Source organism: Panthera onca, chromosome A1, assembly GCF_046562875.1.
Source record: "Panthera onca isolate mPanOnc1 chromosome A1, mPanOnc1 haplotype 2, whole genome shotgun sequence".
Taxonomy (NCBI): Eukaryota; Metazoa; Chordata; class Mammalia; order Carnivora; family Felidae; genus Panthera; species Panthera onca.
Window position 1 is genome coordinate 148,851,875 of NC_138339.1, and position 20,011 is coordinate 148,871,885.

The following is a 20,011-nucleotide window of genomic DNA, read 5'->3' on the forward strand; positions in this document are numbered from 1 at the left end:
GCTGAAGTTGGACACTTCACTGACTGAGCCACCCAGGCGCCCCAATTTATTTACTTTTAAAGTTTATTTATTTTGAGCGAGAGAGCACACCCATGCAGGGGAGGGGCAGTGAGAGAGGGAGAAAGAGAGAATCCCAAGCAGGGCTTGATCCCAGGAACTGTGAGATTATGATCGGAGCAGAAAGCAAGAGTTGATGCTCAACCAAGGAGCCTCCCAGGTGCCCCAGGGGGCCATTTGAAACAAAGTCACCAACAAACAACACAAAAAAGCCCAAAGTATGGTGCTTAGACTACAGAAAGGATACTCGTTTACCGTTTGACAGCTGACACAAGAAGATAGAAAGATGGGGGTGCCCGGGTGACTCAGTCGGTTGGGTGTCCGACTTCAGCTCAGGTCATGATCTCACAGTTGATGAGTTCGAGCCCCAAGTCGGGCTCTGTGCTGAGAGCTCAGAGCCTGGAGCCTACTTCAGATTCTGTGTCTCCCTCTCTCTGCCCCTTCCCCACTCATGCTCTGTCTTTCTCTCTCAAAAATGAATAAACGTTAAAAAAAAAAAATTAAAAAAAAGAAAGATGGCTTGTTCTTGTTCCCCCTCAGCAGGCAACCTGTGTGTCGGGTAACTCCAATTTTTCACTGCTCCGCACATGCACGTTCCCACCAATGTCCACAATCTCAAAGCACTACAGGGCACCTGTGAACCTCTGAGCTGCCTTCCTAAGCTGGACACAGGCCTGGGCTGTGTGGTCTGAACGAAGGGTAGCACCAGGTTCTCTGGAGGCAATATCCAGTCCAGGAATGCAGGCTGGGTCCCCTCCCTGCTGGGGGGCCCACCTTGCTCATCTAGGGCAGGCCCTGTCCAGCATCCCTTGTGATTCAAGGCACCTACCACATGCCACTGTCCAGTAGACCTGGGAGTCCTGGGTCTGGTGCAGGATTCGATAAGGGGCCACGCGGGCACTGGAGTCCAACACCACGTCCAGGGTGCCCACAAGAAGACCTGGGAGCAGGGCAGAGAGTGAGGGTGAGGGAGAGCCACACCGGCAGCCGAGCCCGGAGGCAGCCAGAACAGTAGCACTGCCCTCAATGCCATGAGGTGATGACAGGTCTGGCATCACCCTCGTCCACCAAATGACTTCTTTTTCCTCAAAGGCCTTCAGCTGTATCTGATCCCTATCAAAAACTCCCCTCCCACTTCTTCCTGGAAGCTTCTGCTTATTCTCCTGACTCACAAATGCTTGCAGGCAGGGGCAGACTCAGGATTTAAGGGGCCCTTTTTATGAGCTTAAACAATTCTGGGGGGCCCTCTTTAGGAAAAATACAAAATTAGGTTTGAAAACAAGCATTTCTTTAGAATGAGAAAGGACAAGTCTCAAATTAAAAACAAAAACAATACCATGGATATCACAAAATCCAGACAAAAAGTACAATGTGTTTTATTAACTGCCAGACACATCTCTTAAGATACATTTTTGTTTTTGCCCTGACATTTTTGGCCATGTACTCTGATGGCTTTTTCAAATATAAGACAATGACTTTGTAATATCACTTTCCATTATCAACAACAGGAAGATAATGTAGTCTTTCCTCCGCCAAGTAATCACACATTTTTATTCTGGAAAGTTTAAGGAGGTTTCTTGTGGCTTCAGAAGTCATGACTGAAGAAGACATGGCAATTTTTAGAACTGTCCAATTTGGGAAAACACTGATCTAGTTGTTTCCATCTCTGAACTGAAGCATTTTAGGACATTTCAAATTTCCCTTTTCATCACATATATCCTTTATCAATGTTGCTGTTTCCCTGACAAATTAGAAGAAATGCCTTTGACCCGTGTTTGATTCACTTCTCTTTGTTAAATTGAATTATTAAGCTATCTAAAAATCTGTTCACTGTTCCTATTTGGAATTTATTTTTTCCTTTTCATGAAGTGCTGTTTTTGGTATGATCTGGAAATATTCTGTTACCATTTTCCTGTTGATGTCAGAATGATTTTATTAACTCGACTTTAACACTTTTGGGTCATATTCCATTTTTAACTATTTTTTTTCCCTCCTAAATCTTAACAAATAAAATTACTGATTACAAAAGAAGATACTCATCACCCACATCCAATTTAGGAGTCTGGAATCTCTCGCTTGTTTTATTGAAATGTTCTAAACTGTCTCTCTAAATTGCAGTTAAATTGGCATATTAAAACTTCATCAGGATTTGGAATAAACTTTTTTTTTTCCATGGTTTCTGCTGGGGTTTCTCTTTGGGTCTTGGAGATTTTATTTTAATCCTTATACTGTTGGCATATCCTTGTTTCAAGACCTGAAAGCTTTTTCATGGGCAGAACATCTCTGTCACACTCAGACTCTTCAATGAGGAATCCAGGCTAGCATCTGTTTTTGTTTTTTTTTTTTTTTAATGTTTATTTATTTTTGAGAGGGAGAGAGTGAGCAGGGGAGGGGCAGAGAGAGAGAGGGACAGAGGATCTGAAGCGGGCTCCGCACTGACAGCAGAGAGCCAGACGTGGGGCTTGAACCCACAAACCATGAGATCATGACCTGAGCTGAAGTCAGATGCTTAACTAACTGAGCCACCCAGGCGCCCCAGGGCTGGCATCTGTTTTTAAAGGCCAGCCTGAACAAAACCACATCTCTAACTGTTCCTCCCTTGGAGATACAGGGTTCAGAAAGCCAGGATGTCTATGATGGCACAAGGAAGGCCATGGCAGAGGCCACAGCAGGACTCATCACACCTAGCTGAACAGGGAGCTGAAGGAGTGGTTCCTGGTTGGGGGGCGGACACACTCTGGCGGGGGGGGGGGGGGGCAGAGAGACAGGAGTGAAGTGGAAAGCACCTTCTGTGCCCAGGAAGGCAGAGCACAGAGGGTCCCACCCACCCTCTGAGATGATTTTTAGATGCACAGAGCACAGAATGAGTGCTGGAAGCACACTGGTGCTACACAAGGTACTGAGCACCATGTCTGGCTTTCCTAAATGGGCTTTTGAGGTTGACCACTGTTCAGACTCTCCAGAGGAGCTGCTGTCTAACATCCACTGAACATCCTAGTCTAGGACACAGGTCCAGCACTGGCTCCTGTGATTCTTGAGGCTGCTGGGAGGCAGCTTAGGCACTGAAGGGAACACAGTTTTCTTAGGAAGGCACAGTCCGGGGAGCCTGGGGTGGCTCAGTCAGTTAAGGGTCTGACTTCGGCTCAGGTCATGATGTCACAGTTCGTGAGTTTGAGCCCCGCATCAGGCTCTGAAAGCATGGAGCCTGCTTCCAATCCTCTGTTTACCTCTCTCTCTGCCCTTTCCATGCTCGAGCATGTGTGTGCGCACTCTCTCTCTCAAAATAAGTAAACATTAAGAAAAAAAAAAAAAAAAGAACGGTACAGTCTCTTCCACATTAGGAGGTATGGCCAGGAAAAGTGGCAGAGAAGGTTTGTGGGAAACTCCTAGCTGCATCTTGCACGACTATTCGCTAATGTTTAAAATCACAATGTTTCACAAAAATTTCTGTAGATAACCGTAAGATCTGGCAACACTGGGCCTGCAGTCTGGTATGGCAACAAAGGGCCACCTGGAAGCATAGACACTGAGCCTGCCCCAGCTCTGCACTGGTAGTGCCCACACAGGCTTGGAGCATGAGGGACCTCGGACAACCTGCAGAGGGAAGGCCCAGGGCACTTTCTCTGGATCCCACATGCCACACAACTCCTGGAGGTGCCTGCCCACCATTAGTGGTGCTGCCCAGATGGACAAAGGGGCACCTTGGCTGGCTCGCCAGAACAGCCTACACTGGTAATTAGGCAAAGCCTCCATCTGCGGCTCCAGGGCACCACCAAGCAAGAAAGGTGGACAAAAAGCTGGAGGGATGGGGGCTGAGGCCAGCAGCAGCTCGGGGGGCCTCTGATCTCGCTAAAAGGGCAAATCTGGGTGGAAGGAAAGATGCAAAAGAAAACGTGTGCTTGTGTCACTTGGCGCCTCTGACGTCCTGGGGGAAACTGAGGCAGACGCAGAGGACCAGGAGATGTCGCTGACTTTCAGCTGTGAAATCTCACTCCAGGAGGCTGCACACGCCTGGGCTAAGCCCCGGGAAGCTCACGGGCACCGCGATCGGCCAGAGGCCGCTGCCAGCCTTCGCCTGACCTCCCAGGGTTGGCTGAAGTCGCCGACCAGCCTCCCAACGCCAGCCCCTTTGCCTTTTCCCCGTCCTAGGCCCGTCCTCACCGCGCGCCCCCCGCCCCCGGGCCCCGTCCCCACCTCCCGCCCCGGACACCCTCTTCGCCTCCCCGACCCCCCGCCCTCCCCTCGCGCCCCCGCCCCGGCCCGGCCCCCGCCGCCGGCGCGCCCTCCCCGCCCGGCCCGCGGCCGCGTCCATAGGCCCGGCCGCCGCGCGCCTCTCACCCGTGAGGCCGCCGCCCTTGCCGTGGCCGCGGCGCCGCTGCAGCACGAAGAAGGGGTTGGCCCGCTCCGTCACCCAAAGCGCGTTGGCCACCAGCACCTCCTCCGGGCCCAACCACATCGTGGGACCGCTCGCACCGGGCCGAGGCCGGCCAGGCGGAAGCGCCGCCGCCGTCGCCGCCGCGCCGGAGCCGAGCGGGCGGGGCGGGGCGGGGCGGGCGGGCTGACCGGGCGGCGCCCCCTGGCGGGCGCGCGGACCAGCAAACGCCGGCTCGGGGCCCGCGGGGCGCGCGCGTCTCCCCGGGCCCCGCCCCGCCCCACTGCCCCCGGCCTCCCGCCGCAGGCCGGCCTGACCCGGCCGGGTCCGCCTCCCTCTCGCCCAAGTCCCGGCACTGTAGTCTCATCTAAGGAGCGACGGCCCAGCCCCGGGGCACTGTAGTCTCATCTAAGGAGCGACGGCCCAGCCCCGGGGCCATGGGCTTCTGGCCAGAATGGCCGAGTGCACAGGCCCGAGGAACTGGTTGCGCAGAGAGACGGGGCCCTGGCGTTCTGTGAAAACCTGTCCAGGGTTTGTGGGGGAAATGTAAAGAAATAGCATTTGCAAATACACGTCCGGCTAATTGTGCTGTGCACCCCAAGGCATATTAACTTTGCAAAGGGCTTCTGGAAGGGGTTAGACGATTGTCACCATTTTCAGAATTCGGACGCTGGGACCTAGGACTAGGAAAACCTCCAGGAGCTGAGGACGGGTTGTCAGGGAGCCTCGAAGCTGGCAGGGTCCATAGAAATACGTGCAGTCCCCACACATGAGAGAGAGGGACCCTGGGGCTTGGTGGTCCAGGGGTTGGGACGGGGCTGGCCCTGGGACATTAGGGGTTTCTGCATAAGCATGGGTAGAGGATGTGAACCCCCTGCTTTCCCAGTGCTGGCCTGTAAGGGTCCACCCCCTCACAAACACCGGCCCTTTTGAGTGAAAGAGGGAGCTGTTAATTATGTCTGGGGCAATCCAGAAGGTCCAGGTCCAGTTTGGTTGCAGGATCATGCTGCTGGCCTGAGCCCACCCAGGAACCGGCAGGCAGGCAAACCCATCGGGCACTTTGGGATCATCTCGGGAGGCTTTAGCTGGTTGCCAATTGGGTTTCTGTCACCGGCATTCAGAAATCTAATATGATAGAAGGAAGTAAAATAGGCAGTTTTATGGTTGACAGCCAGAGTGATCAAAAGTCTTCCGAAGTATTGCTTGAGACCTTATCAAGGTGCAGAGGCCATTTTTCTTTAAGACCTTGTAAGCTTGAACTGATAATGTGTTCTCTGGGGAGTAATCTACCCTCAGGAATTTGGAGTACTTGTTAACACCTTAGGAGGAGGTAAAGGGTTATTTTGTTCCTTCATGCCAGTGGTTCTCAAGCTTGATCATACATCAGAATCACCTGCAAGGCTTGTTAAAACACAGATTGGTGGGCCCCACCTCAGAGTGTTTGCATTTCTTTCTTTTTTTTAAAAAATGTTTATTTTTGAGAGACAGAGACAGAGACAGAGACAGAGTATGAGCAGGGGAGGAGCAGAGAGAGAGGGAGACAAAGAATCTGAAGCAGGCTCCAGGCTCTGAGCTGTCAGCACAGATCCCGATGCAGGGTCTCATGAACCGTAACATCATGACCTGAGCCGAAGTCCGACCCTTAATTGAGCCACCCAGGTGCCCCAAAAGTCACCCTTTTTTTTTTTAACGTTTATTTATTTTTGAGACAGAGAGAGACAGAGCATGAACAGGGGAGGGGCAGAGAGAGGGAGACACAGAATCTGAAACAGGCTTCAGGCTCTGAGCTGTCAGCACAGAGCCCGACGCGGGGCTCGAACTCACGGACCGCGAGATCATGACCTGAGCCGAAGTCGGCCGCTTAACCGACTGAGCCACCCAGGCGCCCCAAAAGTCACCCTTTTAAAGTGCACAGTTTGGTGTTAGTACATTCACAAAGTTGTGCAATCATTACCACTAACTCCATCACTCCGGAAAGAAACTTCTTACGTATTAGAAACTTCTTACATATCACTCCCCATTCCCCAACCCCCTCCACCCCTGGTGACCACTAATCTATTTCTGTCCCTCTGAGTTTGCCCATTGTGGATATTTCATATAAATGAACTCATACACTATGTGGCCTTTGTGTCTTGCTTCTTTCACTTACTGTCATGTGTTCAAGGTTCATGTTGTAGCATGTATCAGTACTTCATTCCTTTTTATGGGTAATATCCCATTGTTTTAATATGCCCCATTTTCCTTATCCACTCCTCAGTTGGATATTTGGGTTGTTTCCCCTTTTAGGCTGTTATGAATAATGCTGCTGTGAACATCTGTGTACGAGCTTTTGGGTGAACATGTTTTCAGTTCTCTTGGACATGTTTCTAGAAGTGGAATTGTTGGGTCCTATGGTAAACCTATGTTGAACCTTTTGAGGAACCACCACACTGTTCTCCAAAACAGCCGCACCACCTCACATTCCCACCAGTGATGTGTGGAGGTTGCAATTTCTCCATATCTGGTCAACATTTGTTATTGTCTTTTTTTTTTATTAAACAAATTTTTTAAATGTTTATTTCTGGGAGAGAGACAGAGTGTGAGTGGGTGAGGGGCAGAGAGAGAGGGAGACACAGAATCCGAAGCAGGCTCCAGGCTCCGAGCTGCCAGCACAGAGCCTGATGCAGGGCTCGAACTCACAGAGTGTGAGATCATGACCTAAGCCGAAGTTGGATGCTTAGCCGACTGAGCCACCCAGGCACCTGTTACTGTCTGTCTTGTTTATGACAGCCACCCTAGTGGGTATGAAGTAGTATATCATGTGGTTTGGATCTGTGTTTCCCCAACGACTTACAATGTTGAGCATCTTTTCATGTGCTTGATGGTCATTTGAGCATCTTTGTTGGAGAAATGTCTATTTATATCCTTCGCCCATTTTAATTAATTTTTTTTAAAGCTTATCCACTTATTCTAGACAGAGAGAGAGAGAGAGAGAGAGCGCACACAGGGGAGGGGCAGAGAGAGATGGAGAGAGAGAATCCCTAGCAGGCTCTGTGCTGTTGGCCTGGAGCCTGATGTGGGGCTCCGTCTCACCAACTGTGAGCTCATGACCTGAGCCGAAATCAAGAGTCAGATGTTTAACCGACTGAGCTGCCCAGGCACCCAGGCTTCTGCCCCAACATCCACTTCTTCCCGTGCAGCATTGTGATTTTGCTGAGGAAACCACACCTTAGAACTCTCAGCTCCTGCCTTTCAGGTGAGGCCACGTGCACTCCTGATCTGCAGAAGTGGAGCCCATGATGGCCTCGGCTGTTGGCACATACTATCTGTAACACACCACCTGGTTCAGTGATGGCCATGGGCCTCCAACCAAGCCAGTCAGCCTCAAAGAGGTCCCATTTTTCTCTGGATTACCTCCTGGGGAAGTGGGCCAGCTCTGGTGCTGATGGGGCTACCACCACCCTGAGCCTGAGCCTGGAGTCTCCCTGCAGGAAGCAGGCTAGCAAATGAGAACTGGTGTCCATGTATGAGGGTCAGACCATGCACAAGGTTCCCCCTGCACGTTAGCTCTGCTAAATTCCCCTTTTGCTTAAGTCAGTTTTGTCTGGGGTTTCTGCCACTTCAGCCAAGAGTCCCTCACTGATGCAGGTTACCACCAACAGCACTCAATGTGGACAAAGCAGCTTTTTCAGTAGGTTTTTATTGAAATGGTTATATTAGCAAATCCCACACATACAGGTATACACTATCAGCATATAGGTATATACCATACCATTTTACTACTTAATTATACTTACATTAACCATATGGACCTAGGCCATTGTGCTGCCCAGGACATTTCAAAGGGCTTATAAGATCTGATTGCCAATAATCAGCTCACATTTTACTCGCAGGTAATCTGTGTTCTAGACAAAGTAACTCCCCCTACAGTGAGCCCCCAAATGAAGCAAATGAGCAATTTTGCTTTTGGGCTATTTGATGTGTGTTTTTTCTGGCACAAGCTATCCATTGGTGAGTTAAAATTCAAGTGCATAGTTTCCCTTTCATCCCTCAAGGTGGAAGATAAGTCATTTGCCACATTTAGGTATATCCCAAGCCTCCCCCACCCCAAATTACCTGTGCTACAGTTAGAAAAATAGTTTTGTATGCCATCCTCTGAGATGTTGTGCATAGTTAGCAGGAACCCAGAATAAGAGAGCTCTGTGAATGACCCAAATATGAAAGGGGTAACTTTAATATTTTATATGAGTACAAAAGCTACTGAGGGTCAAAAACAATTGTGACATACGTAGCCTTCAGTTTGGACCAACTCCTCTTGTACAGGAAGAAGACTATTCTAGTAGGTGACACTGTTCCCCATACCCCAAATAGCATTTCATAGCTTGGAGTCTTTTGTTTCTGTGATCACACCGGTCAGGTTTCCTTAGGCAGAGCCACAGCCACTTGGGAGTGGACCCTGCTTCTCATTCTCAGCTTTAGACTTGGCTTTAGATTCTGGCCCCAAGCATCAGCCAAGGGTGCCCCTACTCCAGTTGGCTCAGCAAGCCAGGGGGATGTAGGACACAGTGCTCTCTCTAGGAAGGCATGTGTCATTTCAGGCTGGGCACCCAGTAAAGGTGCTGGGGACGCAGACACTAGCCACAGCTAGTTGACTTTGTCCACACAGCATACAGTCAGCAGGCAGGTAACCTACTTAGCAACAGCTTACTTGAGTGAAGGGAAAGAAATGGCCTGGATATTAGAGTCTACTTACCCCCCACCCCACCTTTTGTCTTTATAGCCATCTCAGCTCAGTACCTACCAGTCACTAGAATAGTCCTTTAATATCACACAGTGTAAATACACTTGGACTTAATTGTGGATGAAGGGTAATTCTGAAAACAAATTAGGATCCACTTTGTGCTGGGTTAAATTTGTAAAAACATAGCTCAGAACGATCATCTGGGGCTTTTGACAGTTGCTGAGAGTCCTAAAGAGAGCTGAAGAGAGGGTGATTGTGGAGGGGGTAAGGAGCTGATGAAGGCCAGCCAGGGTTGCCAGATGACCAACTGACATGTGTCTTCCCTACACATGTGTCCACCCAAGCGGATTACAGTGGACTGGTGGGAAATGAGCCGTTTCAGGCCAGCATTCGACTGGGCCGGGGATCCTCAAGGTTGTGTCCCAGGAGATTCAAGATCCACTGCGGCAAAGAAAAGGGTGCCAATGACTTCCTCCCTCTCTTGGCTTTTCCACCAAAGGAGAATGTGTGTGGTTTATAAAGGTGCTTCCGCTGATTCTCAACACCACCCTTGGCTTGAGCACCGGGGCTCTGGCAGCTGTCTCTGGGCCCCTGGCAACACTCCTTGGGCCTGCCGTTTCAGAGAAACTCTTTCTTTTCAGGATGCCAGGCCGGCTGGTGCCACCTCGAACCTTGGTCTTTTGTGGTATATGCATGTAGAAGATTCAATGGGAGGAACTAGGAAAGCCCAGGAAGAAGGTCTGAGGGATTTCAGCAGCACTGGATCCTTCTGAAAGTTTAGTACTCAAGTTTGCATGAAATTCAAAATTTTGAAAATTTGTTTTCTTTTTTTTTTTTTGTCACAAAGTATCTTCCTTCTCCCCCAAGTCAGAGTGAAGAAAACAGGAAAAAAAAAAAAAAAAAGGCTTGAGCTAGAGTGAACTGCCAGAGGGCAAATCCCAGGTAAGTCCTGGGTTGTGGGCTGGGGGCCCCTATGGGGTCTTGTTAGACCGTGAGACAGTGAGAGCCAAGTCTTGGGTGCAGACATGTCGTCCTTCTAAGTAGCTGAGGCAGCCGGCACCCCTTCCCCTCCACAGTCACTTGAGGCTGGCTGGTGGGATGCAGCTCTAGAGATCACAGGGGACTGATATCACCCCCTGCCTACTAGGGTGCCAACTGGGCCCTCCTTGTCAAGGCTCAGTTAGTGGGGATCTTTCAGGATACGCCTAAGAAAGAAGACAACCTTCCTGACTCCACCAGCACCCTGGTGGAGCCCTAGAGAGGGGGCGGGGAAGACGCCAGCTAGTTAGGGTCTCTGTCTCGGAGTGGGACATGGAGGGGAGGGGAGACCTTTCCCCCTTCTGCCACACTTGGCTCTTGCCACTGTTTCGCAGGATGGTAAGCAAAGCACAGTTCCATGCAGCCAACACAGGCACCTTACCTCTGTATCCTTCTTTCTGGATTTCCTCTGATGTTACGAGACTTAAAATGTGTAAGTTTCCCAGTCTTGCGAAACATCCATGGATGTCATGTGAACATATGCGCTCATTTTCTCCTTTTCCCACTAGGTTTTGGAATGATTTACCAACGAGGCCACAAGGCACAAGCAGACGCACCTCTCTTGTGACAAGTGCCCTTAGCAGGGAAGACACTTCTTTCAAGCTGTGGGTGTCCTAACAGTTGCCCTGTGATAATGATCCTTTCCTCGGGTGTTGGGAGTAGTGCTCAGGTCAATCAGTCCAAACTCTGTTTCTGGGAGTGAGTGAGGGCCAACTCCTCCGCCCCTCAAGCCATCACCTCCTTTCTTGAAGAGGGAAGTCCCACCCAGTGGTTTAAACTAAATTGGTTGCCGACACCTGCTCCTTCTGCTCATCCCTTAAATGTTGGTGTCCCCAGGGCTTTTTCCCAAGCCTGGCTCTCATGTCACTGGGCAATTTCAGCCCCACTCTGGCTCCCACCATCATCTGAATGAAGGGAACGCCAGGCCTGGCTGGAGAGCCTCTCTGGGGAGTCTAACTGTTGTGAGTGTATATGTGTGTGAGTGCGTGTATCTTGTGTACACACCTATGTGTATGTGTAGGGGGGGTGTAGGGAGGGAGGGGGAGAAAGAAGGAGAAGGGGAGAGGAGGGAGAAGGTTTGGGGCATCTGAGGGGCAGGGATTACATGGGGGCTACTTTGGTAGGTCTAGGTGACCTATTCCTTTCAAACACAGCTTCCCAGGAATTCTGACCGCCCTTTCCTTACCTCAGGCTGCCTGAGATCCAGAGCTACACCTCCAGGCCTCCCACTAGATGGAGGTGGAAAGTGTCCCCACAGGGGCTCTCCCTGGGTCCCACCAACACCTACCGGGTCACCGAGACTAGTCACCTGGACTTCCTCTTCAGGCTGGTGGGACCCCGGGCTCGGGCCTAACAGTGAAGCCCTCGGCCCTGGGGCAGGCCTCAGCACCTGGGCATTGCAGTGTCTCTCTGGTCCATACCCTCCTCACTCTTGCTCTTTCCCAGAGATGTGGGCCCTCCCCACAGCCCTGGGAGTGAGACCCATGCCCTTGCCAGTCTCCTGCTCCTCATCCCTCGTCTTCATGGGGCGGGGCAGTATGCATTCCCATCCTGCCTTCTCATGGCTGCCTGGTGCCCCTCCTTCTGCACCCCGGGGAAACCCCCATCTCCATGACTCACCGTCATCGTATTTCGCTTCACAGCGCAGTTGGCCAGTGTTCTAGAACAGCCTAAGTCTTCATGATCCCTGGAGCCCCCTCAACTCTGAGTGTAGCAAATAGTGAGAATTGAATAAAGGTCTGTTGAGGAAATTAGCCTCGTAATCCTACTCTTTTCCTTATAAATTCTACTTCCTGGAAACCAGTGTTTTTGTTCCATGACATTTAGGAACAGCAACCGCTTGTCAGGGGGACCTGACATTAACACCACCTCCTTGTTTGCCTATAGCAGAACCACAGCCTAAGTGATAAAGGTTAATGGGGAGACAGCATTTTGGGAACCAGTTTCATTTAATGGGAGATCATGGAAAGAATGGGGGTGTGAGGGGTAATAAGAATACGAGAAGAGTTTACAGAGCCCATAGGAAATTTCAGGTCAGTCAAATTCAGTAACCTTATTTTGTTTAAACCCTTAGCAACTGCGTGTTTTGGAAGCTGGGCTGCTGGGTGCAGCAGGGCAGCTGGCAGTACAGTCCAAATGGGTGTTCAGGGAAGCGCGCCCCTTGGCAGTTCCTCTGAGTCAGGCCTGAGGAGGGGCTGGGGAATGGAGCCTTCCTTCAAAAGCCGGCCACACCAGACTTGGTGAGGTGTCTTTAACCACCCAGGAGTAGAGCTGGTCTTCCCCTGAGGGGGCAGAGGCCGGGAGCCCTGGACAGACACACTACCCACCCACCACTGGGTGATGCCATGCCTGGCCCTTCTGTTGTTTCCTGGCCAGTGGCCTCTTCCCTTTCCCTGACGGATCAGCAAAAGAGGGCTATGGGCAGTTGCTCACTCCGGAAGTGAAACACAACCGAATCCTAAGTGCATTTTAACTGTAACGACCCAATTCCTGGCTGATCAGGTGATGGTTATGGCTACCCCAGACCCCACTCCACAAGAATCCTGCGGTGCATGCTGAGAGGTCTGCACCAGGCACAGCCTGGGGACGGGGTGGAGGCCATGCTGGGAGGAAGAGGTGGGAGCCAGGCCCAGCTCAGAGCAGTCCGCAGGAGGGACAGAGGGTTTGCGGTGTAAGCGACTTGTTCCTCTGTCCCTTCTGTTCTTCAAATAGTAACCCTCCCTGCCCCACACACAAAAAAAACGTTCAGAAGCTATCTACACTTCCTGGCTAATAACCACTGTGGCTGTAAGACTTGGAACAACTGAGATCCTCATATGCTGGGGAAGAGGGTCTGGTCTCTCTATAACCTCAACCAGGCCTGTATGGCCAATAAACTGCTTCTAAACCTCGAACTTCTCAGATGTAGGGGTGCTGAGAAGGATGTCTCACCCAGACCCCTACCCCGCTCTCTGGGGTCCCTGGAGTGGCTCCACAGAGAAGTCTCCAGCACCACTGCCAGCAAAGAGGCTGTTATTTGGGACAAATATTGCTATTCCCGGAGTGTATGACCTCCACATAGAAGTTACTGTCTCTCCTGACAAAGGCAGGACGTTCTGTAGCCGAACAGAAAAGTGGCCTCAATTTTTAGGGAAAAGGTGTCAAGCTGGGACCCAGAGCACTATTCTGAGTGAATTCCCCTGTAAGAAATGCCTCCTTGGTTATTTGACAGTGAAGGTGTGTCCTAGATTTACCAGAAATTCAAATATGTTTTAATACGTAGATATTTAGGGGTCTGAGTTTTTAATTTTTTCTCAGGTCACTTCATTCCTTTTCAGTAAAGGAATGTCTTGAGTAAAATTTAATGTCTATGCTTTTGTGAGACCATACAAATCAGAAGAGAGTGCCCTGCTGGGATCTCAGTTCTGATGCAGGAAAACAAGGTCATGGTACAGACAACACGGTCAGAATTGAGCCATCTTCCCTGTTGGATGAGCCAAAGCAAACACAAACTTGGGTGTGTGTCTGGAACACTGAGTTCTAATCTCCTTGAGACTCATTCCCTCACCACAGAGCCAGTGGGGCAAACCTGTCTTTCTGAACAGTGCTTTCTTGAAACTGTTTATCAAAAATTTTTTTGTACTACAAAGACAATAAAAAGGAAAAAAAAAGAACCAAATAGAAGCCCTTGGTTAAAAGTAAAAAGAAAAAGCTGCTAAGACCTTAAAAATCCTGCACTGTTCTAGCCTCAAATGATTATGGACATAACGCCAGTGGTCACTGGGAGGTGACGTTCCCAATGGCTATCACCACCCTGGTTCTCTGAGGGGTTTTGCTCGGGGGCGCAACTGTGTTTTGAGGCGTCCTAGCAACATGTGATGAGAATAGACACTTAAAAGGGAGAAGCCAGCTGCACAGGGAAAAACGGCAAGTGTCCACCTTGTTTTTCTGTTTTACAGAGTTAATAAAAATCACAGGGTGGGGGGGTGGTCACAGATCTGAGTGGTTTGCTGCCAGATGTAAGCATATGGAGGCTGAAGTTTCCATTCTCATAAGAAGGATCTAGGACCTGAACACATTTACATCTCTGTATGGCTCCTACTGAAACGAGAAACAGGCTGATCTGCAGTGTGTCCTTGAGCAAAAAGGAGGCGTCAATTTGTTTTACAGATTTGCTTGTCCTGGTTCTGTGCTGGTATTACTCTTCACGTACATGTTTCTTGTGACGTTAACGCGATGTCATCCCCAGGCGTGTGGGGCGAGCACGTGTGTCCCTGATGTCCGCCGTGCTGGCCACCGTGTCTTTTTCTGTAAGCCCCTGTGCCTTCTTCATGCCAAGGCTGGTAGGAGGCAACTGGGTCAGACTAGTAAGACTGAAGAGGGGTGCTCATCTGGTATCTAACAGCAAGGAGGTGGTCTGATCTCAAGAAAACACTCAGAGTTGTTCTGGGCTTGACACCCATTGGCCATCACTCCAAGGTCACCCAGAGAAGACTGCCAGGCTGTCCTTGTGGGGCCCACCTCTCCTCACACCTCAGCAGATGCCAAGCAGACAAGTCCACAGGCCTCGGGGTCAGGGCCTTCAGGGCTTCGGTGGTCACAAAAGCACTCGGCCCCCTGTGTCATGCTCTAGGAGGGGGGCTGGAAATGGCAACGAGCAAGATTGCCGGCCCTGCACAGCCGGCAGCCCCACCGTGGTGTGCTGGGTGGTAGTCTCAGAGGAGGGACGAAAGGCAAGCCTTTCTCTCAGGAACCTTTGGCAACAGGCTCCTCAACAGAAAGTAGGAGAAGAGACAGGAAGATAGAGAGTGGGCCACGTAGCAGCAACTTGTGCCCCACGTCAGTGAGGAGTGTCACCTGCAAGCTTAAGTACGCACTGTAAGTGGGGAGCACAAAAGGTATTTTAGAAATCCCAACATCACCCTGACACAGAATATGCATGTAATTACTCAGAGACATGTTTGCAATGCAACATTGACCCCTGGGCCCCTGCTCTTCTCCGGGAACAGCCAGGCTTGTTGGGACCCATGTTCCTGGCCCAGCTTTGGACAGGTTTTCAGTGCTCCAAGGTCACCTGGACAATAACACTGTCCTCAAAGCCTCACCTTGGGGGAACCTTGCAGTTTAACCCTGAGCCCCAATCTGTGCTTGGAAAGCCCTGCCATTCTTCCACAATGGACGCTGACAGAAGAATACAAAATAAGAAAGGTGATCATAAATCAAATCACAAAAGAGGTGACCCCCCAGAGCCCATTTAGAAAAATCAGGTTTTGTTCTCATCATACATGTCCAAAGAGGGTTCGATTGTGGAGAATTCACTTTCATACACCAGACTCCGAGGAGACAAGGAGTTTCGATGAAAGAAGTGACCACCTGGAAAAGGAACAGGAAACACAGACTTAATAGGTCATCAGGCCTCCATTTCCCATGTAGCTCGGAGGAAAGAAGACACATTATCTTCAAAGCATCATATTTTCTAAAGAATCTCCATTTGGGGATCTTACCATGAGAGAAATGGAAAGGATTTGGGCATCCCTTAGTTTGAGCACATTAGAAACATGTAAATCCCGGGGCGCCTGGGTGGCTCAGTCAGTTAAGCGTCCGACTTTGGCTCAGGTCATGATCTCACGGTCCGTGAGTTCGAGCCCCACATTGGGCTCTGTGCTGACAGCTCAGAGCCTGGAGCCCGTTTCAGATTCTGTGTCTCCCTCTCTCTCTGCCCCTCCCCTGTTCATGCTCTGTCTCTCTCTGTCTCAAAAATAAATAAACGTTAAAAAAAAAAAGAAAAAAAGAAACATGTAAATCCCAATGTTCGGGTCCCTATGAGATTAACCCCTGGAGCTTTTGAAAGCAAAAGCCGCCTGGTGCTTTGCAAATATGAAGGTTTCTACCCAGGGCCTTGCAATCTGTAGAGGCCTCCTTCTGTACCTTCCACCTGAATACCTGTTCAGGGAGGAGCCTGGTATGTGTGTGTGTGTGTTCCACACACACACACACACACACACACACACACACACACACCAGCTCCTTCTACAGCTGTATAAACTGGAGGTTGTGGCTTTGAGGCTCTGATAAAGCATTAAAAAGTTTTTATTTATATTAGAGTTATGCCTTCACATGGCTTAGACAGCAAATTCCACATGTGTTATTGAGACCAGTAATCTCTGGTGCCTCTCTCTCAGAGACAGCCACTTTAACCAGATTCTTGTGGTGTTTACCTCCATGTCTCTAAACAATATGCCTGAGCTGGTCCTTCCTTATTTTTTTTGTTTAGTGTTAGACTTTATCTGCTGAGTCTCCAGTATGGAGGATGAGGATTTCCACGCTCTCCTCCTCTCTACCACATCTACCTCTACTTTCCATTCCCTAATATAATGATATTTTGATAAAAAATTCAGCATTTACACTATTAGACCATTTCTGCTATTCAGAGCGAAGCCATGCTTACATTTCCTCTTCTGAACGACTGATTTGTTTGCACAGCTTTCCTGAGGTATACATAACATATGCCAAAATGCATGTATTTCAAGTGCACAGTTTGCACACACCTATGAAACCATGGCCAGATTCTAGATGGTGAACATCTCCGTCACCCCCAAAAGTTCCCTAGTGTCTCTGCTGATTCTTCTCCTTTTCCTGCCCTACCTCTAACCTCAGGTAAATACATCTTTCCAGCACTGTATGTAAGTGGAATCGTATAGTTATTTATTGGCTCTTATAACTAATGCTGCTATGGGGGCGCCTGGGTGGCTCAGTCGGTTAAGCAGCCGACTCTTGATTACAGCTCAGGTCATGATCTCATGGTTTGTGAGATCGAACCCCAAGTTGGGCTCCAAGCTGGGCATGGAGCCTGCTTGGGATCCTCTCTCTCTGCCCCTCCACCACTTGTGTTCTCTCTCTCACAAAAACAAACATACAAATAAATAAAGCTGCTATGAACATCTGTGTACAAGTCTGAGTAAGGACACGTGCTTTCCTTTCTCTTGGGTAGATACCCAAGGCTGGAGCGCCTGTGTGGCTGTATGCTTACTTTTCTAAAAGTACCACTGAACATTCCCCCAGCAGTAAATGAGAGCTCCAGGTCCTCCACATCCTCACTAGCACTTAAAATGGTCAATCTTTTACAGTTTGGTCATTCAAGTAGGAGCATGGGAGTCTAATTTGTATTTCCCTGATATTAGGCATCCTCTCATGCAGTAATATTATTAGCCAGCTGTGTATCTTCTGTAGGGAAGTGTTTTGCTAAGATCTCTTGTCCATTTTAAAAACGGGGTTGTTTTCATACTATTGAGCTGTAAAAATTTTATTTTCTTTAATTTTAATTTATTTTTTTTTTATTTGAGAGAGAGAGTGGGGAAGAGGGGCAGAGGAGGAGCGAGAGAGAATCCCAAGAAGGCTCCACACTCAGCGCGGAGCCCAATGCAGGACTGGATCCCACAACTCTGGGATCATGACCTGAGCTGAAATAAAAAGTCAGACGCTCAACTGACTGAGCCACCCAGGTGCCCCGATTTCAATCTTTTTCAAATTTATTGAGACTGTTTTGTGGCCTAACATGTGATCAATCCTGAAGAATGTTCCATGTGCATTTAAAAAGAACGTGTATCCTGCTATTTTTGGATGGAATGTTCTGTACGTATTCACTAAGTACATGTGATCTAATGTGTTGTTCAAAGCCACTGTTTGTTGATTTTCTGTCTGGATGTAATTGTATGTATCTTTAGGTCTAAAGTGAGTCTCTAAAGTGAGCTCTAAAGTGAGCATATAGATGGATCTCATTTTTTATCCATTCAGTCACCCTATATCTTTTGATCAGAACATTTAGTCCATTTATATTTAAGCTAATTGCTGATATGTATGTACTTACTGCCATTTTGTAACTGTTTTCTGGCTCTTTTTGTAATTTTTCTCTTTTCCTTTCTTTTTCTCTTGATTTCTTCCCTTGTGAATTGATGACTTTCCTTAATGTTATGCTTGGACTCTTTTCTCTATTTTTTGTGTAACAGCTACGAGTTTTTGGTTTGTGATTACCATGAAGTTCCTATATAATATCCTATGTATATAATAGTCTACATTGACAGTAACTTAGAACACATTCTAGAAGCACTACATGTTTCCCCTCCACTCCACATTTGATATACATGATGTCACATTTTATACATCTTTCTATTCTGTGTATCTCTTAACTAATCTTTGGAGATATAATTGACTTTATTACTCTGTCTTTTGACCTTCATACTAGCATTATAAGAGATCAATCTACTACTTTTACTATATGCTTGCTTTTACTAGTGAATTCTTTTTCCTTTCGTGTTTTCTTCTAATTCTGGCCTTTTCTTTCCTGCTTAAAAAAAAATCCCTTTAATATTTCTTATAAGGCCAGTATAGTGGTGATAAACTCTTTTAACTTTGTTTGTTTGGGAAACTTTTCATATCTCTTCCAAGTCTGCAAAGGTTCTGTTGAAAAATCTGTTCATGGCCTTAGGGGTTTCCCTTGTACATAACTATTTGCTTTTGCTGTTTTAAAAATTCTCTAACTTTAATCTTTGACATCTTAATTATTATGTGTCTTGTCATGGACTTCTATGGCTTCAGCTTATTTGGGGCTCTCTGTATTCTGGACCTGGATGTCTGTTTCCTTTCCCACGTTAGGAAAGTCTTCAGGGGTGCCTGAGTGGCTCAACTGGTTAAGCATCTGACTTTGGCTCAGGTCATGATCTCACAGTTGGTGGGTTTGAGTCCTGTGTTGGGTTCTGGGCTGACAGCTCAGATCCTGGAGCCTGCTTTGGATTCTCTCCCCCGCCCCCCGCCCCTCTCTCTCTCTGTCCCTCCCCCACTTATGCTCTCCCTCCCTCTCAAAAATAAATAAACATTAAAAAAAAAAAAAAAAGAGAAAGTCTTCAGCTAATATTTCTTTAAATAAGTTTTCTGTATCCACCCTTTCCTTCTGGGACCCCTTATAATGTGGGTGTTCATATGCCTGGTGTTGTCCCAGAGGTTCCTTAACCTATCCTTATTTTATTTTATTTTATTTTATTTTTTAAATTTTTTTTTTACATTTTATTTATTTTTGAGAGAGAGAGAGAGAGAGAGAGAGAGAGACAGAGCACAAGTGGGGGAGGGGCAGAGAGAGAGAGGGAGACAGAATCTGAAGCAGGCTCCAGGCTCTGAGCTGTCAGCACAGAGCCCAATGTGGGGCTCGAACCCACGAACCGTGAGATCATGACCTGAGCCGAAGTCAGTTGCTTAACTGACTGAGCCACCCAGGCGCCCCTAACCTATCCTTATTTTAAAAAATTCTTTATTATTTTTGCTTTTCAGCTTGGTTACTTTCCACATCAACAGTCCATTCTTCTGCATCCTCTAATCTGCTATTGATTCCCTCTAGTGTATTTTTCATCTCAGTTATTGTGTTCTTTAGCTTTGATGGTTCTTTTTTTTTTAAGTTTTTATATATTTATTTTGAGACAGAGAGAATGCAAGCAGGGGAGGCGCAGAGAGAGAGGGAGAATCCCAAGCAAGCTTCATGCTGTCAGTGCGGAGCACGATGTGGGGTTTGAACCCACAAATCTCTAGATCATGACCTGAGCCAAAGTTAGACACTTAACTGACTGAGCTACCCAGGTGCCTCTTGATGGTTCCTTTTAAAAAATATATTAATATAAATTTTTTTAATGTTTATTTATTTTTGAGAGAGACAGACAGAGTGTGAGTGGGGCAGGGGTAGAGAGAGAGAGGGAGACACAGAATCTGAAGCAGGCTCCAGGCTCTGAGTTGTCAGAACAGAGCCTGACATGGGGCTCAAACTTACGAACCATGAGATCATGACCTGAGCCGAAGTTGGA

General features: G+C 48.4%; 3 protein-coding genes across 4 annotated transcripts in view; 1 reads left to right on the forward strand and 2 right to left on the reverse strand.

Annotated features, from left to right (window-relative positions):
• TBC1D9B (TBC1 domain family member 9B) overlaps positions 1-4,598 on the reverse strand; it is a 46,072-nt gene extending 41,474 nt beyond the window's left edge. For both annotated transcript variants that reach the window (XM_060636414.3, XM_060636413.3), the window contains exons 1-2: positions 4,396-4,598; positions 887-997 (exon numbers count right to left, since the gene is read on the reverse strand). In XM_060636414.3, coding sequence (XP_060492397.2) covers positions 887-997; positions 4,396-4,513 — 229 coding nt within the window. In that variant the 5' untranslated portion in view covers positions 4,514-4,598. The remainder of the gene's footprint in view (positions 1-886; positions 998-4,395) is intronic.
• The window catches only part of SQSTM1 (sequestosome 1), a 217,658-nt gene that overhangs the window by 90,566 nt on the left and 107,081 nt on the right, over positions 1-20,011 (forward strand). The gene's annotated exons all lie outside the window — the stretch shown is intronic.
• RNF130 (ring finger protein 130) overlaps positions 15,420-20,011 on the reverse strand; it is a 135,627-nt gene continuing 131,035 nt past the window's right edge. The window contains exon 8 of the mRNA XM_060636419.2: positions 15,420-15,539. Coding sequence (XP_060492402.2) covers positions 15,430-15,539 — 110 coding nt within the window. The 3' untranslated portion in view covers positions 15,420-15,429. The remainder of the gene's footprint in view (positions 15,540-20,011) is intronic.